The 26,718-nt window shown below is 40.0% G+C and overlaps 1 protein-coding gene across 2 annotated transcripts in view; it reads right to left on the bottom strand.

Moving 5' to 3' along the window:
* The window catches only part of tmcc3 (transmembrane and coiled-coil domain family 3), an 82,767-nt gene that overhangs the window by 53,664 nt on the left and 2,385 nt on the right, over nucleotides 1-26,718 (bottom strand). The window contains exon 1 of one of the 2 annotated variants that reach the window (XM_085251267.1): nucleotides 22,464-22,875. The exons of the other annotated variant lie outside the window; for it this stretch is intronic. Coding sequence (XP_085107393.1) covers nucleotides 22,464-22,508 — 45 coding nt within the window. The 5' untranslated portion in view covers nucleotides 22,509-22,875. Of the gene's footprint in view, nucleotides 1-22,463; nucleotides 22,876-26,718 lie in introns of those variants that run through there. 2 annotated transcript variants of the gene reach the window in all.

Below are 26,718 nucleotides of genomic sequence, written 5' to 3' on the forward strand. Positions count from 1 at the left end.
TCGGTTTCTTCTGAGTACATACACTACACTGCCGATGTAGGAGGGCGCCACCTAAAATCTTGCCTAGGGCGCCAGATTGGTTAGGGCCGGGCCTGCCTCAGATTAAAGTTGCTTTCTCACTCAAGGATTCAAACTGTGACTTCATGAATCAGCTTGTGCACCACATGCATCTGGTTGCAGTTGTCTATACTGGTTTTTGATCTGGTTCTGTGTGGTTTATCCTAAATATCATGGGTAGCCTGCCACGTTAGCCCAAAGTTTATTATTTATGCAGGACTGCTGGTTGTAGCACTGCCTTACATGTCGATGCAAAGGGTTTTCAGCTGTGTATCTTAGTTTCAGATCCTTGTTAAAGAGTATAAGCGAGCCCATCCTTTGTAAACGGAGCTTGCACCACAGTCAGTGCATATCTTGTTATCCTAACCCAGCTATCTTTATTTGGCAATTTCGTGTTATATTATAACTTTGAGTGTGTCAGTTATTTAATTTAAAAATCTTCATAGTTTAAATCTTTGTTTAAAAACATTTTTAACATTTCAAACCAAGTTTGAGATCAGAAGTGTTAAATAAATTACATTTTCTTGTAGGTTAGCTTCAGATGAGCCAGGCAGCAGGTACATCTAGTAAAACCATGAACAGTGTGCTCTAATCTTCAGTTCTCCAAGACATCTGAACCTGTGTGCACAAGCCTTTAATTCAATTTCTTCATTTTATTTATTGCCTTCCCTCCTTTTTGTATCTCTGCCTGAGAAGCAACTCTGTTTCTTTCAAGCAAATGAACTGAAGAAGACTCTCTCCTCCTCCTTCTCCTCCTCTTCCTCACGCTCCCTAAGCGCTTTTCACCCTCTATAATAGCATTTCTTCAGGGAAGGCTAAAGTTCCCCGCTTTCCAGCCATGCCTTTTCTCTCCAAGCCTTAATGAATGGGACACTTGAATGGGTGCGCTGGGGGTGGGTAAAGGCTGAAAGGGTTTAAGGAGATGTGGCGGTAAATTTAATTCAGTATGTGCTACAAAATAAAAGCCTTTCCTTTACATTAGGTTTGTGGGCATTTTATTTTGAATTGTTCCAATCATGGCACTTCAAAGGAACAGCGCATCACAGGAACAGCCTGTGATGTCACAGTGCACATTCTACTGGAAAACCCTATAAATAGGGGAGACGTTCAACCGACTTTAGTGGATCTCAGATGGCAGAAACACAAAGCAACCTGGTTGTTAAAACAAAGACAAGGCGGACGCAGAGAAACGCACACGCACACGCTGACGCATCTACAATGGCAGAAGCAAAAATAGAAATGGTCATCACACCAAAACCTGAGGTTGATAAAGCCGCACAACCAAATACTAAAAAGTCTCCTGTGGCACAACCACCAAAGGAAACGGTTGTGAAACCAAAGAAACCAAAAAAGCAAAAACAGAAAAGAGTGGCTGAAGAACCAAGAAGAGCAATTACTCGGGCATATGCCCGGGCTCTTCTTGAAGCTCAAAACAGCACGGCTGATGGAGCAAACCCAAAAAATGAAGAAATGCTCCCCATTTCAAATGCAAAGGAGGACATGGAGAGAGAGAGAAATGGGAAGAACCCCAGCAGACCAAACCCTGTGCCTAATGGAGGGACTTGGGAATATCAACCCATTCCCACATTTAGACCCCCGTTTAATCCCTGGCACGAGATTGCTGCTCTCAGACACCAACTGGAAGCCTCCCAATACCATCAGAACGACCTTTACGGTAAAATGGTAGGTGCAAACAAGAGGGCCTCTTATCACCAGCTTCAGGTGAACAAACTTCGTGAAGAAATTCACGAGAACGAGAAAAATCACGAGGAAACGATCAAAGGCCTCATAGAGCAGCTGGAAGAGGCTTCTAGTAATAAGCCCTATGACATCAGTGAGACAGACACTCTCGTGAGTGACAATGAAGCTATGGTCATATTGGATGAGGTTATTGCTACCCTGCAGGACCAAATCAGCCACCCTACCACAGAGCAGTGTGTGGAGTCTGCCACTCCAACCACAGAGGCTTCACACACTGACTCTGTAGGACTGAAGTCCTCTAAGGAGGCTGAATTTGAGCTCAAATGTAGGATTCAGCAAGAGCAGATTGAGATGCTCCAGAAACAGCTCCTAGCAGCTCAAAATCAGCTTGAAGAGCAGGCCGTTAAACATAGGCAGGAGCAGGAGACACTCAACCTGGAAATCAGTGACCTGAAATCCCAGCTCTGCCCCAACAAGGCCCTTCATGATTTGAAGCTAGAGTCTCTGGAGCGAGAGCTGAAAGGGGCCAAAGCTTCCTCACTTAAAATCCCACAGCAGCACAAAGAACAAAATTCCACTGCTGCAAATGAAATGCACAAATTTGAGCTTCCGAAAGAAAACGAGACTGGAGAACAGGACAAGATGGAAAAAGAGGACTCACTGCCATCCACTGCAAGGTCTCTGCAGGAGCCTCAGAAAGAAAAAGACACCACAGAACAACAGAAGATAGAAAAAGAAGAGTCAGCTGCATTTTCTGTACAGGAATCTTTGCAAAGTGTACAAGACAAACAGAAAATGCTCAATGTCAAGGTGGCTGAACTCAAGACTGAAGTCAAGAGCCTGCCAGAGATTCCGCCAAGGAAGAAGAAGAACAAGAAGAAGCGGAACTGTGCGCGTCCCCAATTTCACATAATTGGTGTCAACATCAAGTCCTAAAAATCATATTTATATACAACTAAATTGTCAGTGAACATTTGAAGCCCTCTCGGTCAAGACAGAAGGCCACCCCTTCCTGAGCCCGGTTCTGTCAGAGGTTTCTCCCTATTAAGAGGGAGTTTTTCCTCTCCACTGTCGCCAAGTGCTTGCTCATAGGGGATTTGGGGGCTTTTTTTTAACACCAACCACTGAAAAGTTCACTGACATCAAATTTAAGACTCAGCAAATATGGAAATGGATCATTCGTCATCAAGTGAGGAATCATCCATTTAAAACATGTTTGCTGAGTCATATTTAGTTGTATATAAATATGATTTCTGTCACACTAAGGCCAATCACAGACTAATTTGGACAATTGGTAAAAAATAAATAAATTGAAAAAATTGAAAAAAAGTAGTTGTGTCATTGTTTCGTGTAGATTTCAAATAACATGCCATTTTATGTCAACGTATTTCTGTTACATTTGTAGTGCTCGTGGTTTTATATTCTTATGATCCTGTTTGTTTGATGAGTATATCCTTCTGCCTTACTTCACATATTTACTGCTGCTTGGCTAGCTTTAGTCATGCTAGCATCAGCACGGGTAGAAACAGATACACATCAGAGACATCACATGTAGCTTGTGTTTATGTTCAGAGTGACATCTGATTTAAAAGCAGGCAGCAAAGCACTGAGCAGCATATCAGTCAGCACAGAAAACAAATGCCATAAATGTCATCAATTAGGCTGGAATAATTTGTTTCTGGTGGCTTCTATTGTAAGTGCTTTACATTTCAGCATGGCATCCTGTATGTGTCCTACACTGAGGACACTTGAAACTGGTCATTTTCTTAGAATGGAGCTAAAGATAAAAACAAAACAAAACCAAACTTTCATAAGAAATCTTTATTCTGCAGTAAGGGACATTAAAAACCTAATAATGTTATCATTAAAAATATTAAAATGTGAAGTAAGAGCAAAATGTATGTTTGATACATTCAGTCATTTCATTTCAGTAGGTAAATAGTGTAAAACATATTTGCTTATATAGGAAATATCTGTTACACAGAGTGGTGATAGCATGACTCGTTCAAGGTAACAGTGAATGAGCAACAACTGGACTTAAATACATAAATAGCCCTTTTTGAACTAGAAGTCATAGTCATACATTTCATTCACACCCAAATGCATTGGGGACAATCGAAGGTTCAGTATCTTGCCCTTTGACGTGTGGACTGAAGCACTGATTAGTACACATAGCCACAGCTGCCCAACATAAATGATTCCATGTTGGTTAAAGACCAAATCAATCAGCTGCATATACACTGCAAAAACTCAAACTCTTATCAAGTATATTTGTCTTGTTTCTAGTCAAAATTTCTCATCACACTTAAAATACGAGAAATCAGCTACAGAGTAACATTTCAGTGAGATATAGGAACTTGTGAAAAAGTCTTGAAAACATATTGTTTTATTTTATTGTTTTATTTTTTGTACCTTTTAACATTTCACAAAGTAAACTTGTTTTGTATTATGAACACATGTTTTTGTTGGCTGGTTAGAGTTGCATGGATCGCAGATTTATCTGTTTTTTGTGAATATAAGCTGCTGACTGGTGAGCTGAAGTTTCAGCTTGGTACGTTAGTGTTCATCAGTTAATCATAAAACATATTTAGTGCTTATAACAAATATATTATGCTAAATAAAGACAGATTTTTCCACAATGTATATGATAGTAAGAGTTAGTAAACCTCTATTAAAGTCTCCCTCTGCAGTCTGTTGTTTCTTAGATTCAGCATTGAAACTGAATTTAAAACCAAACATAGATGACATTCTGTCGCCTCATCAACCACCAAGATCTCACTGCCTACAGACATTCAGTAACTCTCATTGGATAATGTTAATAAATATCTTTCACTAAATATGAACGTTTTCTACCTGTCCTTGTTTAAATTATGAAAGAAATTATTATGCCTATTTTTTACTGCAATTCCTGTAGAGTAGCTTTTATAGTGTTAATTCAGTATGTGCTACAAAATAAAAGCCTTTCCTTTACATTAGGTTTGTGGGCATTTTATTTTGAATTGTTCCAATCATGGCACTTCAAAGGAACAGCGCATCACAGGAACAGCCTGTGATGTCACAGTGCACATTCTACTGGAAAACCCTATAAATAGGGGAGACGTTCAACCGACTTTAGTGGATCTCAGATGGCAGAAACACAAAGCAACCTGGTTGTTAAAACAAAGACAAGGCGGACGCAGAGAAACGCACACGCACACGCTGACGCATCTACAATGGCAGAAGCAAAAATAGAAATGGTCATCACACCAAAACCTGAGGTTGATAAAGCCGCACAACCAAATACTAAAAAGTCTCCTGTGGCACAACCACCAAAGGAAACGGTTGTGAAACCAAAGAAACCAAAAAAGCAAAAACAGAAAAGAGTGGCTGAAGAACCAAGAAGAGCAATTACTCGGGCATATGCCCGGGCTCTTCTTGAAGCTCAAAACAGCACGGCTGATGGAGCAAACCCAAAAAATGAAGAAATGCTCCCCATTTCAAATGCAAAGGAGGACATGGAGAGAGAGAGAAATGGGAAGAACCCCAGCAGACTAAACCCTGTGCCTAATGGAGGGACTTGGGAATATCAACCCATTCCCACATTTAGACCCCCGTTTAATCCCTGGCACGAGATTGCTGCTCTCAGACACCAACTGGAAGCCTCCCAATACCATCAGAACGACCTTTACGGTAAAATGGTAGGTGCAAACAAGAGGGCCTCTTATCACCAGCTTCAGGTGAACAAACTTCGTGAAGAAATTCACGAGAACGAGAAAAATCACGAGGAAACGATCAAAGGCCTCATAGAGCAGCTGGAAGAGGCTTCTAGTAATAAGCCCTATGACATCAGTGAGACAGACACTCTCGTGAGTGACAATGAAGCTATGGTCATATTGGATGAGGTTATTGCTACCCTGCAGGACCAAATCAGCCACCCTACCACAGAGCAGTGTGTGGAGTCTGCCACTCCAACCACAGAGGCTTCACACACTGACTCTGTAGGACTGAAGTCCTCTAAGGAGGCTGAATTTGAGCTCAAATGTAGGATTCAGCAAGAGCAGATTGAGATGCTCCAGAAACAGCTCCTAGCAGCTCAAAATCAGCTTGAAGAGCAGGCCGTTAAACATAGGCAGGAGCAGGAGACACTCAACCTGGAAATCAGTGACCTGAAATCCCAGCTCTGCCCCAACAAGGCCCTTCATGATTTGAAGCTAGAGTCTCTGGAGCGAGAGCTGAAAGGGGCCAAAGCTTCCTCACTTAAAATCCCACAGCAGCACAAAGAACAAAATTCCACTGCTGCAAATGAAATGCACAAATTTGAGCTTCCGAAAGAAAACGAGACTGGAGAACAGGACAAGATGGAAAAAGAGGACTCACTGCCATCCACTGCAAGGTCTCTGCAGGAGCCTCAGAAAGAAAAAGACACCACAGAACAACAGAAGATAGAAAAAGAAGAGTCAGCTGCATTTTCTGTACAGGAATCTTTGCAAAGTGTACAAGACAAACAGAAAATGCTCAATGTCAAGGTGGCTGAACTCAAGACTGAAGTCAAGAGCCTGCCAGAGATTCCGCCAAGTAAGAAGAAGAACAAGAAGAAGCGGAACTGTGCGCGTCCCCAATTTCACATAATTGGTGTCAACATCAAGTCCTAAAAATCATATTTATATACAACTAAATTGTCAGTGAACATTTGAAGCCCTCTCGGTCAAGACAGAAGGCCACCCCTTCCTGAGCCCGGTTCTGTCAGAGGTTTCTCCCTATTAAGAGGGAGTTTTTCCTCTCCACTGTCGCCAAGTGCTTGCTCATAGGGGATTTGGGGGCTTTTTTTTAACACCAACCACTGAAAAGTTCACTGACATCAAATTTAAGACTCAGCAAATATGGAAATGGATCATTCGTCATCAAGTGAGGAATCATCCATTTAAAACATGTTTGCTGAGTCATATTTAGTTGTATATAAATATGATTTCTGTCACACTAAGGCCAATCACAGACTAATTTGGACAATTGGTAAAAAATAAATAAATTGAAAAAATTGAAAAGAAGTAGTTGTGTCATTGTTTCGTGTAGATTTCAAATAACATGCCATTTTATGTCAACGTATTTCTGTTACATTTGTAGTGCTCGTGGTTTTATATTCTTATGATCCTGTTTGTTTGATGAGTATATCCTTCTGCCTTACTTCACATATTTACTGCTGCTTGGCTAGCTTTAGTCATGCTAGCATCAGCACGGGTAGAAACAGATACACATCAGAGACATCACATGTAGCTTGTGTTTATGTTCAGAGTGACATCTGATTTAAAAGCAGGCAGCAAAGCACTGAGCAGCATATCAGTCAGCACAGAAAACAAATGCCATAAATGTCATCAATTAGGCTGGAATAATTTGTTTCTGGTGGCTTCTATTGTAAGTGCTTTACATTTCAGCATGGCATCCTGTATGTGTCCTACACTGAGGACACTTGAAACTGGTCATTTTCTTAGAATGGAGCTAAAGATAAAAACAAAACCAAACCAAACTTTCATAAGAAATCTTTATTCTGCAGTAAGGGACATTAAAAACCTAATAATGTTATCATTAAAAATATTAAAATGTGAAGTAAGAGCAAAATGTATGTTTGATACATTCAGTCATTTCATTTCAGTAGGTAAATAGTGTAAAACATATTTGCTTATATAGGAAATATCTGTTACACAGAGTGGTGATAGCATGACTCGTTCAAGGTAACAGTGAATGAGCAACAACTGGACTTAAATACATAAATAGCCCTTTTTGAACTAGAAGTCATAGTCATACATTTCATTCACACCCAAATGCATTGGGGACAATCGAAGGTTCAGTATCTTGCCCTTTGACGTGTGGACTGAAGCACTGATTAGTACACATAGCCACAGCTGCCCAACATAAATGATTCCATGTTGGTTAAAGACCAAATCAATCAGCTGCATATACACTGCAAAAACTCAAACTCTTATCAAGTATATTTGTCTTGTTTCTAGTCAAAATTTCTCATCACACTTAAAATACGAGAAATCAGCTACAGAGTAACATTTCAGTGAGATATAGGAACTTGTGAAAAAGTCTTGAAAACATATTGTTTTATTTTATTGTTTTATTTTTTGTACCTTTTAACATTTCACAAAGTAAACTTGTTTTGTATTATGAACACATGTTTTTGTTGGCTGGTTAGAGTTGCATGGATCGCAGATTTATCTGTTTTTTGTGAATATAAGCTGCTGACTGGTGAGCTGAAGTTTCAGCTTGGTACGTTAGTGTTCATCAGTTAATCATAAAACATATTTAGTGCTTATAACAAATATATTATGCTAAATAAAGACAGATTTTTCCACAATGTATATGATAGTAAGAGTTAGTAAACCTCTATTAAAGTCTCCCTCTGCAGTCTGTTGTTTCTTAGATTCAGCATTGAAACTGAATTTAAAACCAAACATAGATGACATTCTGTCGCCTCATCAACCACCAAGATCTCACTGCCTACAGACATTCAGTAACTCTCATTGGATAATGTTAATAAATATCTTTCACTAAATATGAACGTTTTCTACCTGTCCTTGTTTAAATTATGAAAGAAATTATTATGCCTATTTTTTACTGCAATTCCTGTAGAGTAGCTTTTATAGTGTTAATTCAGTATGTGCTACAAAATAAAAGCCTTTCCTTTACATTAGGTTTGTGGGCATTTTATTTTGAATTGTTCCAATCATGGCACTTCAAAGGAACAGCGCATCACAGGAACAGCCTGTGATGTCACAGTGCACATTCTACTGGAAAACCCTATAAATAGGGGAGACGTTCAACCGACTTTAGTGGATCTCAGATGGCAGAAACACAAAGCAACCTGGTTGTTAAAACAAAGACAAGGCGGACGCAGAGAAACGCACACGCACACGCTGACGCATCTACAATGGCAGAAGCAAAAATAGAAATGGTCATCACACCAAAACCTGAGGTTGATAAAGCCGCACAACCAAATACTAAAAAGTCTCCTGTGGCACAACCACCAAAGGAAACGGTTGTGAAACCAAAGAAACCAAAAAAGCAAAAACAGAAAAGAGTGGCTGAAGAACCAAGAAGAGCAATTACTCGGGCATATGCCCGGGCTCTTCTTGAAGCTCAAAACAGCACGGCTAACCCTGTGCCTAATGGAGGGACTTGGGAATATCAACCCATTCCCACATTTAGACCCCCGTTTAATCCCTGGCACGAGATTGCTGCTCTCAGACACCAACTGGAAGCCTCCCAATACCATCAGCACGACCTTTACGGTAAAATGGTAGGTGCAAACAAGAGGGCCTCTTATCACCAGCTTCAGGTGAACAAACTTCGTGAAGAAATTCACGAGAACGAGAAAAATCACGAGGAAACGATCAAAGGCCTCATAGAGCAGCTGGAAGAGGCTTCTAGTAATAAGCCCTATGACATCAGTGAGACAGACACTCTCGTGAGTGACAATGAAGCTATGGTCATATTGGATGAGGTTATTGCTACCCTGCAGGACCAAATCAGCCACCCTACCACAGAGCAGTGTGTGGAGTCTGCCACTCCAACCACAGAGGCTTCACACACTGACTCTGTAGGACTGAAGTCCTCTAAGGAGGCTGAATTTGAGCTCAAATGTAGGATTCAGCAAGAGCAGATTGAGATGCTCCAGAAACAGCTCCTAGCAGCTCAAAATCAGCTTGAAGAGCAGGCCGTTAAACATAGGCAGGAGCAGGAGACACTCAACCTGGAAATCAGTGACCTGAAATCCCAGCTCTGCCCCAACAAGGCCCTTCATGATTTGAAGCTAGAGTCTCTGGAGCGAGAGCTGAAAGGGGCCAAAGCTTCCTCACTTAAAATCCCACAGCAGCACAAAGAACAAAATTCCACTGCTGCAAATGAAATGCACAAATTTGAGCTTCCGAAAGAAAACGAGACTGGAGAACAGGACAAGATGGAAAAAGAGGACTCACTGCCATCCACTGCAAGGTCTCTGCAGGAGCCTCAGAAAGAAAAAGACACCACAGAACAACAGAAGATAGAAAAAGAAGAGTCAGCTGCATTTTCTGTACAGGAATCTTTGCAAAGTGTACAAGACAAACAGAAAATGCTCAATGTCAAGGTGGCTGAACTCAAGACTGAAGTCAAGAGCCTGCCAGAGATTCCGCCAAGGAAGAAGAAGAACAAGAAGAAGCGGAACTGTGCGCGTCCCCAATTTCACATAATTGGTGTCAACATCAAGTCCTAAAAATCATATTTATATACAACTAAATTGTCAGTGAACATTTGAAGCCCTCTCGGTCAAGACAGAAGGCCACCCCTTCCTGAGCCCGGTTCTGTCAGAGGTTTCTCCCTATTAAGAGGGAGTTTTTCCTCTCCACTGTCGCCAAGTGCTTGCTCATAGGGGATTTGGGGGCTTTTTTTTAACACCAACCACTGAAAAGTTCACTGACATCAAATTTAAGACTCAGCAAATATGGAAATGGATCATTCGTCATCAAGTGAGGAATCATCCATTTAAAACATGTTTGCTGAGTCATATTTAGTTGTATATAAATATGATTTCTGTCACACTAAGGCCAATCACAGACTAATTTGGACAATTGGTAAAAAATAAATAAATTGAAAAAATTGAAAAAAAGTAGTTGTGTCATTGTTTCGTGTAGATTTCAAATAACATGCCATTTTATGTCAACATATTTCTGTTACATTTGTAGTGCTCGTGGTTTTATATTCTTATGATCCTGTTTGTTTGATGAGTATATCCTTCTGCCTTACTTCACATATTTACTGCTGCTTGGCTAGCTTTAGTCATGCTAGCATCAGCACGGGTAGAAACAGATACACATCAGAGACATCACATGTAGCTTGTGTTTATGTTCAGAGTGACATCTGATTTAAAAGCAGGCAGCAAAGCACTGAGCAGCATATCAGTCAGCACAGAAAACAAATGCCATAAATGTCATCAATTAGGCTGGAATAATTTGTTTCTGGTGGCTTCTATTGTAAGTGCTTTACATTTCAGCATGGCATCCTGTATGTGTCCTACACTGAGGACACTTGAAACTGGTCATTTTCTTAGAATGGAGCTAAAGATAAAAACAAAACAAAACCAAACTTTCATAAGAAATCTTTATTCTGCAGTAAGGGACATTAAAAACCTAATAATGTTATCATTAAAAATATTAAAATGTGAAGTAAGAGCAAAATGTATGTTTGATACATTCAGTCATTTCATTTCAGTAGGTAAATAGTGTAAAACATATTTGCTTATATAGGAAATATCTGTTACACAGAGTGGTGATAGCATGACTCGTTCAAGGTAACAGTGAATGAGCAACAACTGGACTTAAATACATAAATAGCCCTTTTTGAACTAGAAGTCATAGTCATACATTTCATTCACACCTAGAGTAGCTTTTATAGTTTTAAGCTGACTGCAGCAAACTGCTGTACTGTCGAGGCTGGTCACACAGCCACAGCTTTATAAACCCTGATGCAGCTTTGTTGTATGCTGATTTGTTGTATGTATTACGCACATATGATTGTATGTGCGTAAATGGCCTAATCGATGCCGTTAGACACACAAATACAGTGGAGCACAAACATGCAACATATGCAACAGATGGTCTGCTGAATGGGCACAACAGAGATGGGGTTTTGTTTGCCTGGAGGTGAAAATAACCGGGTTATAAATCTGTCAAACCAACAGGGAAAACATAAGTGAGGTATATCAGCTGATGTTGTTTTCAACCAATTCAAAGCACTACAATACCCAGAAATATAAAGGAAAACCTTGAGATGGCATTGAGATACACTCACGGGCATTACTAGATACAGACTCTGGCTACAAATGAGTTCACAAAGGACTGTTCTCTGTATTTTCTAGGAATTCTGCTTCTTTAGAAATCCTTATCATTGTAAAACAAACAAACTAAAAACATTATCAAGAACTGTCCTCTGAAGTTGGCGGAAAAAACAATAGAAATGTTTGGACATTTTTATTTCTCCGTACCGTATAAATTTTAACTGTACAAAAAGAAGCTGTAGCTATGTTTAAACAAAGAACGTGATTTACATTTTACCCTCCAACAAAAGGCTTAAGGACCAAAATAGAGGTGATGACTGTTTTTCACACTGCATATAATGCAAATGTATTTCTTGCCAGTCTGTGGAAACTGCTGCTTTATCAGCAACTTGCTTTCAACCACAAGCAGCTGTTGCTGATTCACTTGACAAATTCTGTTTAAAGTCATGCATGAATGCATGAGGGTGGTGTTTACACATGTAAACGTATATTCAAGTTTTATTGTTTTTCTAAACCATGAAAGGTACAGCTAACTTACAACCTTTACCAAGGTGAATGGTATATTTCTTAATTTTAAAAAAGATGATCCTAACCCATACCAGAGAGTAATTATTTCGCTCCTCATTTTAAAATAATAATAATCATGTGTTAGCTGTTTTCTTTTTCCCTACATACAATAAATATAAGCATCCCTCCCCTTGCCAACGACAGGTTGACCTTCCCCAGAAGAAAAATCTCCTTTTGAATAAAATGTTTTTAAACCAGGGTGGCATAAGCCAGCTAGGGCTTCCCTGTGCCTTTAAGGTTTCGTCTTTCATACTTTAGTATCATTTAAGTCCAAGAAGCACATGCTTGATTAACTGATCCTAAAGTGCCGATAGGTGTGACTGATCGTCTCTCTCTCTGTCCAGGATTTACCTTGTCTTTTCCCTGAATTGGTAAAGGAAGTGGACAGATGGAATATTTTTAACCAGTTGCTAAAACCAGATACCTGAAGATGGTGGGTTGGCCAATTAACCCAAAAACAAAAGTCAGCAGATGCGATAGTTTTAACATTGTCAGCTGGCCTCTTATATCCACTTTATGTCTCAAATTAAATGTTTTAAACATAAACTGTTAAATTTATGTTCAGAAGATTAAGCATTTTATAACATCACAGTAAATGTAACAGTTATATTTGTATGTATGTTGTTCTGCTTTTAAGTCTAATGTCATTTACAATTCTGTGTCTAAAGGTTCCTGCAGCTTCTAAAGTGGCACCACTAACAGATCAGAATTACCCAAGTTCGTTAAAATAAAATGATCCGCATGGCTGTTCTCCTTTATGTTTCATTAAAGTCTGGTAAAAAGGATTTGTGAGGTTAACCGCAAGTCAGCGACACTATGCGGACAAGAGTGTGATGAATTGAAGCGCTCAGGACCCAAATATGGATACATGGAAATGGGTTAGCCAAACTTAAACTTTAAGCAAGCCTTTAATTTTGTTTGCTGAAAGTCCATAAAGCAAAGTCCACCAGAAAAACAAACAATTCAAAAATGGCTGAAAAAAAAGAAAAGATTTTTAATAGATAGGAATGGCAGGACTACACATGCTAACACGCTGAGGGCTAATGGGAATTAGACACAGCTGGGAGAAAATGAGGTGCCCCAAATTAACACAATCACATGTGAGGGAGTAAAACTCAATATAAGACACAGAAGATAACTAACAAGCAGAATAAAACATGTACAACTAAGAATTCAATACTGAAAACACTAAGAAAATACATGAAGCCTGAAATGTAAACTGTAGACAAGAATCAAACAGAGAATATGTAATAATAAACTCAACGCGTCACGTCTACAGGAGCCAGTGAAACCTGTGCCATGAAGCACAATTTTTGTGCTGATGTTAATGCCAGAGGAGGTTTAGAGCTCTGCAGTTACCGAGTGAGCAGAGAGTTGGTGACTCACACATCACACACAATCCCCGAGCTCAGTGAGTTCTTCATAATGAATATCAAGGAAAAGTGTTTATACACCAGAATCAAAGATTAGGAGGCGTGGCCAGCATTTTCGTCAGCATGCTGTAGTTGTTAGACTTTGTTCTAATTTATAAAACAAAGACACAAGTCTGCTATGACTATGGATTAAAGAGAGGTAGTAAAAATGTTTACATATTAAAAATAAAAGCGTTTTCAGTTAACAGATTCATCTTTACATCTTTAAAATTGCGATAAAACAGGGAAACCATTGGATCTAATGTGAAACATATGAAACATTTCTATTGCATGTCCCAGTCCTAGCTGTGTCTAATATGTTTCACATTAAATCCAAAACACGGTTACATGAGTAGATCTATCAGAATGTGTGAAAGCTTTCATAAAAGACAGCACAGCCTCTCTGAGCAAACACCCAGGCATCACAGGATGTTTGAAATAAATATCTAAAGGGTCACGCTTTCAAAGCGTGGGGCAGCTGCCACGCTTTCATGTGTGGTCCCACCTACGTCACCGCCTGCCCCACACTGCTAGAGTGTGACATTTAGGCCCCTTTGTCTTCTTCTGAGTGGTTTCAGGTCTCTCTCTGCTAATTTTTTCCCTCAGAATCAGTGACAACTGCTGTGATGTGTAGGTGTACCGAGGCAGAGTTAAAGGAACTGGAAATCACAAAGGTGTGACATTAAAGTGAGAGGTCAGCGAGAGATAAGAGGAAGGGGTTCAACAAACCGACACCTTCACTGTTATTTCTTCAAAATATCAAGTGACTCAGCTGCTAAAACCCCGACAGCAAAAAGTCTCCTTTATAAGTAGCTCTATAGATTTATTAGCTTTTTGAGCAACAGACACTTATATGATCCATTGTTTCTCAATGTTTCCTTTGCTAGCTCTGAGACACATTAAGCGAAAACATGCTAGCTTTCCATCTTTGCTTTATCTTTGAATGAAACTTAAAAGTTAAATAAATTATTGTGGGAACTCTTTGTCGTTTTTAAGTCTAGCTTCTTTACAAATCAAATTGTTACATTTCAGAGCCAAACCAGCTAATTTTGTATTTGTGATAAGCTGAACTAGCTGTTAGCTTGCGTACAGCTGATATTAGACTGGCATCAATGTTCTCAAGCAACTTCTTGTAACACATAGAAGAACGTAGGTTACTGCCGATAAGAATTTGTTATAAAAGCGCTGATTTTTTCTCATGCTCTCTCTTTGTGCTCTCCACTAACCTGTATTTAGGTTTTATCCTTGTTCTGATGTGACCTAAAACTTAACCTATGGATTATAAGGATAAAATATTCAAAACCCAACTCAGCATAAGGTGATACAGTTCAGCATTGGCCTCCGGCATAACCATAAACCTGAATTAAAACCTTTACAGAGCAACCACAATGGATCATTTCAATGAGGGTAGGATTGTAAGCAGGAATAGAACTAAAGTGAGGGAATCTAACGCTTCTATTTTCTGCTGACAAAATAAATTATGACAGAAGGAAGACTAAGCCTCTGTTTACACTACAAACTTTTCAGACCAGGCAGCTTGAGGCTAAAGTCAAGGACAAGGTTATATGTTAATGAAGCTGAGCACGCACACAACAGGAAACCGGTTAAAGGATGAATAAATCCTATCATATCAAGCATTCGTGTTCAAATGTGAGGAGAGGAAGTGCCCCTCAGACTTTAATGACAAACTAAATATACAGACACGCTTGTGTCTTTCATAAATCACAGCAACCGGTGAAAACACAACTTTTTTTTTTTATAACAATTAGGTGATTATTTTTTATAAAATAGGTGGTTGTCTTGTGGTTTAATCCTGGTATAAATGTGCGAATTTTGGTTTGTTATTGTAGAAACTGAGCAGGTGAAATACCTGTCAAAATATCCCGTCACTGTAGGAATGAAGGGTTTATGTTTTTCCTTTAATTAGTCATAGGGTGTCTGAATGAACAGTAAGAGGCTGCTAACAACATTGCTTGTCCCCATGGTGATAAATTGAGCATTGCATGAACAGAAGAGATGAGGCGTAATGGACGGTGACTATGGCATGGCACCTTTCATTAGTGCGTGCACAAAAATCAGAGGATGCAGAGGAAGTAATTTGAATAAAAGCTTGTCAGTGAAGGTCATTATCATCAGGAGAGTTGAACACAAACAGCTCCGGTCTAATCAGTGTCTGATGAGGCCATGTTCAGTTTGTGGAAGTCTGCTGCCTCCCTCATCTCCTGGTTTTATTAGTGAGGGAACACAGAGGTGAGACATTCTTCTTTATAACGTCGCTTCACTTTGTTGAGGTTTTCATTTATGGCCCGCAGTCTTAAGATCCCACAAGAACATTTCAATCAGGCTGAGTTCTGGACTTTTGCTGGGCTACTGCAACACCTTGATTATTTTCTTTATCAGTAATTCTGTTGCAGATTTGCTGCTGTACTTGGAATCTTTGTCCCATTGGATGACCAAATTTAGGCCAAGCTTTAGCTGTCAGACAGATGTCCTCACATTTGACTCCAGAGCACTTTGGTACAGAGGAGGAGTTTGTGATTGACTCAATGACTGCGAGGTGCACAGGTCCTGCGGCTGCAAAACAAGCCCAATCATTACACCTCCACCACTGTGCTTCACTGTTGGTACGAGGTGTGTGGGCTAACATGCTGTGGATATTGTTCTGGAAGCCTTGTGGTTTGTTGGGATGCAGCTTTGCATACTTAAGTCTAGCTGGCATGTTCTTTCTAGAGGTAAGAGGCTTTCTCTTGGTAGTCGTTCAAAATAAGCAACACTTGTCGAGTCGTTTGTATAGTTTCTTTAAGAACTTTAACATTTAACTGAGGCCTGTAGAGTCTGAGGTGTAGCACTTGGGTTTTTCTGTATCTCTGAGTATTGTATGGTCATTGATCTTGGGGTCAATTTACTGGCCTTATAAAACTTCCCCAGACCACAAAACCTAAAGAGGGTGTACTTTCTTTTTACCGTGACTGTGGGAAGTTAGACATTTTCTGCAGCAGTTGGTGGGGACCAAAAGTAGAGCTAAAAGTGAGATACTGTAACTAATACTGTAACTAAAAACTTTATATTACCCACAAGCTTCCACGGACCTTCTTAAACTTCACAACAATATATTAGGCCTCAGGGGACACGTGTACCTGGGCTGGCTAAGCATTCGACCTTGACCTTCATTGTAATTTGACCTTGAAACCATTTCGAGTAATCCCAAAAGGTTGATTCTATTCATCTGGACATAGCGTTTTCAGTGGGAGAAACATTTCATCACTTATCCACAGCTTCACTGTGCTAATGTGAAATCCCTCAGTCAGAACATGGTATATCATCTTTAGATGGAAACTAGTGAACTCTAACTTTTCATGGATGCCTGGATGTTTAACTTCATATACTGTATTACACCTGATAGAGCAGCCACACTGACCATTTTATTACAGATGAAACGATGTAGACAGTTTGTAACTCTAAGTGTTGCCACAGTGTTTATTTTTCTTTGGGACATGAAGCGAAGTTTGGACCCAGAAACAGCTAATGACATCAGACTTAAAGACTGGATAATTAAAACATTCTGATGTCAGGATGTTGTAATAAAAACATCATAAAATATCAAAGTATTAGTACAGCCCTCATTCTTAGGGGGATTTACACTCTTTGAATACTCTTCTTCAGTGCTATTTTAAATAATTCTCATTATTTATGCTCCTGCTCTTTTTATTGGCACACTCTTACACCTTCCTTTTGGCCTCTTGCATCAGCTTAGTTTAGCTTGTTATCGCTTTCTGTTTTGCACTACGGTGCTTTTGAAGCTAATGGGAATCTTGCAAGTTTAGCCATTTAAAAAAACATTTTTTAATTGTTAGTTGTAGCCACTAACAGTGTAGCAGGCAAAGACACACATGCATAAACGCACACACAACTCTTTGTACCGAAACCCTCACAGACACTTAACCTCAGCTGATTCACCTCGAGGATATGCATTTTTTGTCTTTAATGAATTCAGTTCCTGATCTCGTACTGGCTTCTAACCAGCTGCTGGCAAGTCAACACAGTAAGCGCTACGTGGAGCAACGAGCATTCTCAGAAATTTATATCATGGGGACTGACAGTTTTCAGGCAGATGCGAGATTGTGAGTAATGGTGAAGATGTGGGCTTTTGTTCACTACATGCTAGACACGCTGAATAAACTCTATAAAATTGTCTGGGTGCAAAAATAAAATGTAATTAGCGTGAGAGGAAAATGTGAGTCATAATGAGACTAGAAGCAAATGGAAACATTAAATATCAAAAACGAACAGAAGTTTTTTTCGTTCTCGAGCCTGCCCTTTAGTGTGACTAGTCCTGTTAATGATTTATCTCATTACAGCCTCTTTTAGATTATTTAAATGTTATTTTTTTAATCTTTAAAAGACAGCAGAAGTAAAAGTGCATTGTACCTTGTACTTGTGACATGTGCAATGACAATAAAGTTGAATTCTATTCTATTCTATTCTAAAAGTTGTTTCAGTCCATGTGTTCGCTTGGTTTTAATGGCATCATAACCTCGATGTAAGTATAAATTACAGTACAGACGTGCAGGAGATGCAGTATAGTCGTGGCTGTGTGGACCCTGTAACCCCAGTCCCAGCGAGACACCGTTGTCCATTTATGAGTCCTTCATAAAGATCGTAATCATAAGAATCAGACTTTGACCCTTCACCTGGAACCACTTTGCCCTGGGAGGGCCTACTGGGGCAAATAGGCCTCAGGGGCATACATAAACCTCTCCATCTTTTTAAGGCGCCTATTCATGGATGATTCATGATGAGGGTTCCTCCTTGTCATGGTGCTCCAAATACCAAAGGTTGGAGCAGTTGCATGTATTCAAGTCTTCCCCCGCAATTGCCCCACTTTCTCCTTGCTTTCCTGTCTACTCTCTGCACCGTACTGCCAAATAAAGACTATAAATAGAATTAAACAAAAGAAAATCATCCCACAACACTGAAATTTAGAACGGAAACTGTAACACTTTGATAAGAGATGACTGTACTGTACTGGATGTTATCTGAGGAGAAAGCAAAACTTAATTATTGCAAAAGCCTTCAGCTTGTCCTTCACAACAAAACGAATTTGTTCCAGGTGGCATGTGCCAGAAACATCATTATGGTGAGAGTATAATGAATTAAAACAGTCAAGGTATGAGGACACCAAAGCATTCATCCATCCTTCAACTCCTTTGTCTTGTTTTTGCAAATTCAAATCATCAAATTGTAAATGTGATATCAAGAGGCATCTTTGTGCTTCATGACTTGTGGCTCGATTTGACCCCATACATTAAGGAACTTCAGGAAGGAAACTATTTTCGCATATTTTCTGTAGATGATGATTTTGCTCACTTTTTCAAAACTTTGTCTTTGTGAATTTGAATCATACAGCTTCGACTGCCCATAATTGGCAACCATAAGCTTGATTGTTGATGAATCAGGAGAATAATGGCAGAATAATTGCACAGACATGTTTAAAGTCCAGTGGCCCCTGTGATTAACCTGTATGTTGGCTTTCCTGTCTGGAGGTTGGCATCAGCGTGTATTGGATAGATCTTGTTCAAAGTCCTAAGCTGACATAGAAGGGGGTCAATCAGCCTGCAGGTCTGTTTGTGTTTTTGATGTTAAAACAACAATAAAGCAATCTCATGAAGGTGCCGTCATTAAAAACCTCAAAGAACCACCTGAAGCTCAAAGGTCAACTTGCCATCGAGCACAGCGTGACAGCATTTGTACTACTGCTTAAACTCCACAGCCGAGAGAATCATAATATCTATGAGCATCTCTCCAAGATGCAGCACTACACCACTCTGAAACCTCTGCAGGGTCTTTATTGCTCAGCAGAAACACAATTACTGAGTCATCTGTACACTTAGAAGTATGGTGCCTCATGAATTGGGCACCTGTTAGTGTACAACACAAATAAAACACACCCCTGAAACCATCAGGTGGATTTACTTCATTATATCAAACACGTAGAGGTTTGGGCCTGCAGGTGTAGGGTGTTTTTGGGCACCTCCTGGCATTTTCTCCTCTCTTTGACATAAACTCTGACATAAACATTTATGTGAGTCTGTGACTGTGTGCATGCTGTATATACACAATTATATATACACAGATATACAACATACAGCTGTAATGGCTGGTTAAATGCATGTATTTCTGGAGGCAGATGGGTCTGCCTATCGTGCACTAAATCAAAAATGCATTTCACTTTAGAATATTTTATCTTGTGCTGATAAAAATAGCAGTGCTATTGTACAATAATGTTATTTTTTAATTCAATTTCTGCAGTTCTTCCTGGTCATTCTGGAAGTCTGGACTCCCAAATATAACTAAATATTTATAATTTGAATTGTTTTAATATTTAAAAAATGTTATTTATTTAGAAACAATTTCTGATGGCAGCAAATTTGAAAAGATGGTCAGGAAACATGAAAAACTGCCTGTGGAGTCCGGTCAGAGGGAGTTATACTGACAGCTGCAGACGGCTGAATAGTAATTTGGCTCAAAGTCTTTTCTCCTCGGTGCTGCCGTGCCCATGCCTGCCTGTCTGACTGACTGACTTCATATTTGTGGAAACAACACACTAAACAGCTTTATCTGAGAAACACTGCAGTCCTGCCTGCTTTTGTACTTACTTGGTGATGTATGAAACGTTACTGCCATGCATAAAAGTTTTAGACTTGCGCTCCTTTACATTAATCTGAGAACACATTACATATTGGCATCTACTGGGCAGCAATACAGAAAAACATCTGGCATCCAGCAGTTTTCAGTCTTCACCAAGACTGTGATAAAGATTCTTAGTCATTTATACACCTCACTGCATTTAATTATTTGCTATTATTAATCTATGTCTCTCTTCCACAGCATGTCTTTGTCCTGTCTTCATCCACTCACCCCCAACTCGACCCTCCCTGAGCCTGGTTCTGATGGAGGTTTCTTCCTGTAAAAGGGAGTTTTTCTTTCCCACTGTTGCCAAAGCGATTGCATAGGAAGTCATATGATTGTTGGGGTTTTTCCTGTTTTCTTTGTATCATTGTAGGGTCTTTCCCTTACAACATAAAGTGCCTTGAGGCAACTGTTGTTGTGATTTGGGGCTGTACAAATAAAACTGAATTAGATTTTTATGTGGGGTTCAATTTACTAAGGCACTGAATAAAAATTACATTTTAGTCAATTTATTTGACTAAAATAAATTAATTAGTCAATTTATTTGACTAAAATGGAATTTGATAATGTTTCATTCAAGCGTTATCAAATGGCTAGATTGCTTTGTTGTACTTATGTTCATAGATTAAGATCGGTCATAATTAGGTCATTCTGCAGAACAAATGATCACAAGCACAGCAGTAAATCTAATGTCAGATCTCGACCTAATTGAAACACTGTGGTTGGACCTGAGTGCTGTACATAAACAAAAACCTACAAACCTCAATGAACTGAATCAACACTCCTCCACAACAATGTGAGACTGATACGATCATACAGAAAACGATTACTTCAATTTACTTCAAGTTATTCCTGCTAAAGGTGGTTCTACAAGCACCTGAATCGCAGGCTGTAGTTATTCATTTGTTACTTTTTTTACATTTTGGTTTAATTTTAGTTGAAACTGACTGGCACAGTGTAATATGTCTTGTGTTTTTGTTCCTTTCAGGTTGCGTTTAACAAATTCTGAGACCTGATATAGACCAAATACGCACGCAACAAAAACTACATAGTGTTGCTTTAAGTGCACGTAAGGATGAAGGTTAAAAAGACATTTCTTGCTATGATGTCCTTTGAGATGTTCCCTCTGTTATGGGGTTAAAACACAGCGAGAGAGCAGGAGGAAGACAAGGCGAAGCACTGAGATAAGGTCTTGAATGCTTTAGACACTGCTGGTTACCATGGTAAATGGATGGAAGTCTCTACATTTCTCAGGCTTCGCACACATACTGCACACAGAGGGTTTGACAACGTATCACGCATGCATAAGTTGTGAAAACACAGGCGATAGCTGATTATAGACTTGTTGCTGAAGGTTTTTGCAGCGCTGAGACCTCGATGAGAATGACAGATAAAAACTACCAGCTTCTTCCCTCTACTGTTTCCTTGTTGGTCATCTGATGGAGGCTGTTAGCCTGACAGGACAGGAAGAGGCTCATTGTGGTGGAAGTGGTTACATAAGATCTTTTTTTTTAATGCATTTGTGTTGTGCATATACTGGCACAATGAGGCACATAATGCATGTGCACACATAAAACACACAGTGTCAGCACAATAAAAGCAGCCAAAAGCACAGCGCCCTTCCAGGGATACGCTCTGGGACGCTTTTCTCACAGCCACAGAGTTCAGCAACCGGACATTTTGATAGAGCAGCTGAGATTGTGATGGACAGATAGAGACAGGAGGAACAGAAACAGAAAACTTCACGGTTGACTTCTTTTAGAACAATCATGAAAGAAAGAAAGCGAAAATAAAAACAGCTCAGGCAGTTTTAATACGTGTGCATAGCCAGTGTTTTGGTGTAGGCATTCCTCAGATGTTATTCAAGCTCCTAAGGCCAATCACACGTTGACGCTCAGAGAGAAACGTGGTGAAACTTGTCTCACTCGACCTCAGACTGTTAAAAATCAACTTCCTTGGTTATGTTTAGCGGGAAATGCCAATGTAATCACAACACAGCATAAGATAAAAAAAAATCTTCTTCCCCTGCCTACAGGAATATCAAGTTCTTACTATACATCAGAGCACATTTCATTCATAAATGAATGCTTTTATCTTTGTGTGCCTGAGCTGCTGTGAATATCAAGTGATTGCAGGCGACTTCACGTAAACAAAATAAGAAGCGACTTTTTCATCTCTCATCAAGCCGACAACAAGATAATCAACATTCAGTCAGATTTTAGAGTGAAATAAAGTTCAAAAGCTACCTCTGTCACATAGATGAGTGGAATATCACTGTAGTTCTTCCTCATGTCTCCTCTTCCTCACACCCTGAGGTCAAAGTGCATTCCAGCGTGGTTTTCAGGAGACCTCTGAAATCACCACAGAGCTCTGTCTGGCTCTTTGAAGTTTTACGACTCCCCTCTAAGAGGAGGCAGTAGTGTGTGTGCCTGTCTGTCGACTTCTGTGTGCAATGCAACCGTCTTATTGTGAAATCTAGTGCTTCCTGTCTCAGCAGAGCTGTCAGAGCTCCACCAGCACTGCACTCACTCCTCCTGAGCTGCCCTGTTCTTTTACTCTCCTCACACACTTGTGCCTTTCAGGCGGAAAAGCCACCTTAAAAGGCATGAGGGAGCCTGAGTAGGAATTGTCCTGATCCTTATCGGCCACCCTCCACCGGCCGGGACACACTTTGCACACATTAACAACAACAACAGCAATTCTCCACTGCCAGTCAAAAGGGAAGAAGCAGAGGATTATGTGATGAGGAGGGACTGAGATAGGGACAGCCTTGGAGAGAGGGAGGGAGGTTTAAGGGAATGAAAGAGTGTGGGAATGCTGAGTTAATGCAGGAATCTCCTGCTCCCTGAGGGTGAACGCACTCTACAGGACAGAGACTCTGACAGCACTGCTAATCTGCAGCGTCAGATAACAGCCTCTGTGTGTGTGTGTTTGTGTGTGCTGGACTTTGCACCCGCTCCCACTCAAACTACACACATAGAGGACAATAAACAGGGCATATTTATTATCTCTTTATTGTTATTATTAACAATTCCACTGAAGAGTGAGGAATTTTAGTAATATCTGCTTGCTAATGTCTCAGGGCTATAATCCTCATATCCTTCTGAATACCTTTAAACGATGACGCTGGTGACACTTTTCCTCAATGTAAACCAACAATGATTTAATGCAGTCAGTATAACGTCCAGAGCATAAACTGTTTATAAAAGAGGAGAGTAATCGCCCTGACGTTACGCACTGGCTGATTGGCTCAACCATGAGCCAATAAAAGAGAGCCAATCTACTTCCCTATTTGTACAGATATTGGAGCAATTCAGTTGAGGGTGCAGTAGGGGGCACTTGCAAAATAGCACGAGTAATAAATATATAAAATATGCATTTGCATGCGTGCTGATTGGTTCAGTAAAGATTTACCACCATAGACAATGTAAAAGATGAAGGCAGCTACAATGATGTCATCCAGTGCATTTAAAAGGCTAAAAGTCTGAATTTTGATGCTTTTTTGGAGGCAGGTGATTTTGTATATGGAGGAAGGAGCTAACTCTTGCAAGAATGAAAAACAAGCTGCAAAGTGTCACAATCCTGGCATTTACTTGAACTGTCAAGTTGAACCCCAAACCTGCAAGAAGCAATACCTTCCTGAAACACACCTGCCTGTCCGCTCTCCATCACTGTTCCTTCAGTTGTTCTGGCTGCTGACCTTTTTATATTTTATTTTTATTTCTCCTGTGTAGAGACTTGCTTCAAGTGGCCACTGAAAGAACTGCAGATTTTGGCACTTTTGCATTGCCTTATTTTTCCTTTGTCTGAGGTTACAGCTTATTGCTTGCTTTATGATCATTTGGGTCATTTTGAATCTGTGCAAAGGGGCATGAGGGCCGGGCTGCGCAGATATGCTTGTGTGCAGTTTACCAAGGAGACCAAGCAGCCCACACACCTGTTTTTTGTCACACTGCCCCCAGGGGACGGTAAACAGCTAAAACATTAAAGCTGCTCAAAGGCTGTGCATAGAAGCAACACGGAACAATTTCCCACATAATCCAGAGACTTTATTCCACTGTGTCTGTGAAGCTCTGCTGCTATTATAATGAACCAGGCTTCACTGAAGGGCATGCTGCTTCATTACTATGGAAAATACACAGTAGTTTTTAGTAAAACTGCTCACTAGATCGCAAAATGTTCATTAAAACAACTCACCAACATTGCAATATCTATTTAAGTGACATTTATTACAATTATTAAGCCAAACATTGGATCGGCAGTTATATTTGATTTTGGTACCATCTGGAACAAAATGTCCTTCTGCAAATATGAACCTTTTTATTTATTTGAAAAAACCTGGACATGCAGTTTCACGTCTCAGAAACTAGAAATTGAGGTCATGACACACAAGTACCAAACACTGGCAGAAGGAAATACTTTCCAAGTTGTGTGCTCCTAACACAACCTTTACAGGAGTCCTATTATTCTGTACCTCGTTTTCTCTCATACATGCGCTGCCAGGTTGTGGCTGTGGTTCAGCTGCACAGGGTCATCTACCATCTACTGAGTGGGAGGTCAGAAGTTTGATCCCTTGTATCCCTGGGCGAAATACTGAACCCCACGTTGGCCATGATGCATCCATCTGTCACCTCTGTTAAAGCAGGCGGCATGGAGATGAGGGAGTGAGGACCCAAATGCAGACAACGGAGATGGAGGTGGATATTAACAGAACCTAAGCCTTAATTTTACACGAACAGAAGAATAAAAGCAAAGACTGACTAACACAGAGCTAACAAAACCTATACTGGGAAAACTAAACACTACATGACAGCTTAACAACAAACAAGAAACCTAAAAAGCTGGAAACACAAGGACAACAAAAGAAAAGGAAATGCAAAAAAACGATTACAGAGAGAAGACAGAGGACTAAATACACAAGAGGGTAACGAAGGAACACTCTGGCACTAATCTCACACACACACACACACACACAAGACAGGGAGGAAGCAAAACAGAATGCACAAACACAGGACACAGGACTGTCAAAGTAAAACAGGAAACCAGAAAAAACTAGATGCAACACGGAGCACACAAGGGAGGCATAGAAACAAAACCTAAACACTAGAAATCCCCAAAATTCAGAATACGAATAATCAAAAACATAAACATTGGATCACTAGACACAGGACCATGACACCATCAGAGTGCTCATGGGTAATGAGAGGACTCAAGGACAAATGTTTCAAATAATGAGTTCAGTTTAAAGTTCAGATTTAAGACTTTCTACTCTTGGCTCTGTGTGGTGTCAGTAAGAGTGGTCATATCAACTAGAGACAGTTAAGCATGTTTAGTGTACTGACCTCCTTTCTTATGTCTCCATGTTCATATTTTGCTAGTGTCTACAGAGTCCCTCCATCTTATCGTTGTCTTCATCGTTTCTACTTCCTGTTTTACTTTGGTAACTGCGTTTCTTCGACCTCCCCTTTGCCCATCCATCCATTTTCTCCTTATCAAATTCAGGGTCAGGAAGCCTATCCCATCTGCCGCTGGCCAAAAGGTGGAGTCTTTTCTGGATAATTAGAATGTAGTATTTCCTCTTCTCTTGCCTTCCCTAACTCTCTGTAGTCTCCTGTCTAATTTTCCTGCTCCCCCTTGTTTTGGAGTTTTGTTATTTTCCTGATGGTGTACATTTGGATTATTCTGTAGATCCTCCTCATTTTTTTCTGTTACTTTTTCAAAAGTTAACATTTACTCTGATGCCTTTACCCCTAAGTGAAGCCCTGCATTTGGGTTCGCTAAGGAACTTTAGTTAAAACCTGGCAGGTATCCTCAATGAAAACTCATTCAGCCTCTCCTTCAGGTGCATTTCAGGAACTGGAGCACTTATAAATTATGGCAAAAAGTCTTGATATATTGAAAAACAATAGTAGACCTACAGCATTAACAGACCTGTGCTTTTCCAAAGCAAACACAAATGATGAACAAAGAGAAAAGGGATTGTGATCTCGCTATAGAAAACCAAGAGAGGGGATGCCAGTGACTGACAGGGGATCTCTTCAAGGCTGTGGGGGGAGAAGCTTTGAATTTCTCCTTCATGTGTGCAGTATCATTCGTGGGAAGTGGGCAGAACTGGGACATTTTAAAAGCCAAAGGAGAGGAGAGGTCTATAAAAAAAATCAAAGGCCTGAGGCAATGACTACGACCCACTAAGCTGAGCTAACATTTAGAGAATTAAAGATTTTTTAAAAAGAAAGTGGGAAAAAAAGAAAGAGGGTGCTCCTCTAGGAGTCAAACCCCCCTCGTGGAAGAAAGTCGGTTATGAATGATGAAAAAGGAGAGGACGGGGAGGGAGAGAGTGGCAAAAGTGAAGGATGGTAAAGAGACTCGATAAAGAGGAGGCATGAAGCTGTTGACACTTAAGAGTTATGATAGCTGGCAAGACAGGTGGTGAAGAAAAAGGAGGGTGTCTCTGTGTTAGGATGACCGTCTTTAGACTCCCTGGTGCTGTTTTTACCAGCT

Source organism: Mchenga conophoros, linkage group LG17 (genome assembly GCF_057382185.1).
Source record: "Mchenga conophoros isolate Kocher_MC1m ecotype Shallow Benthic linkage group LG17, M_conophoros_male_GT1.1, whole genome shotgun sequence".
Lineage (NCBI taxonomy): Eukaryota > Metazoa > Chordata > Actinopteri > Cichliformes > Cichlidae > Mchenga > Mchenga conophoros.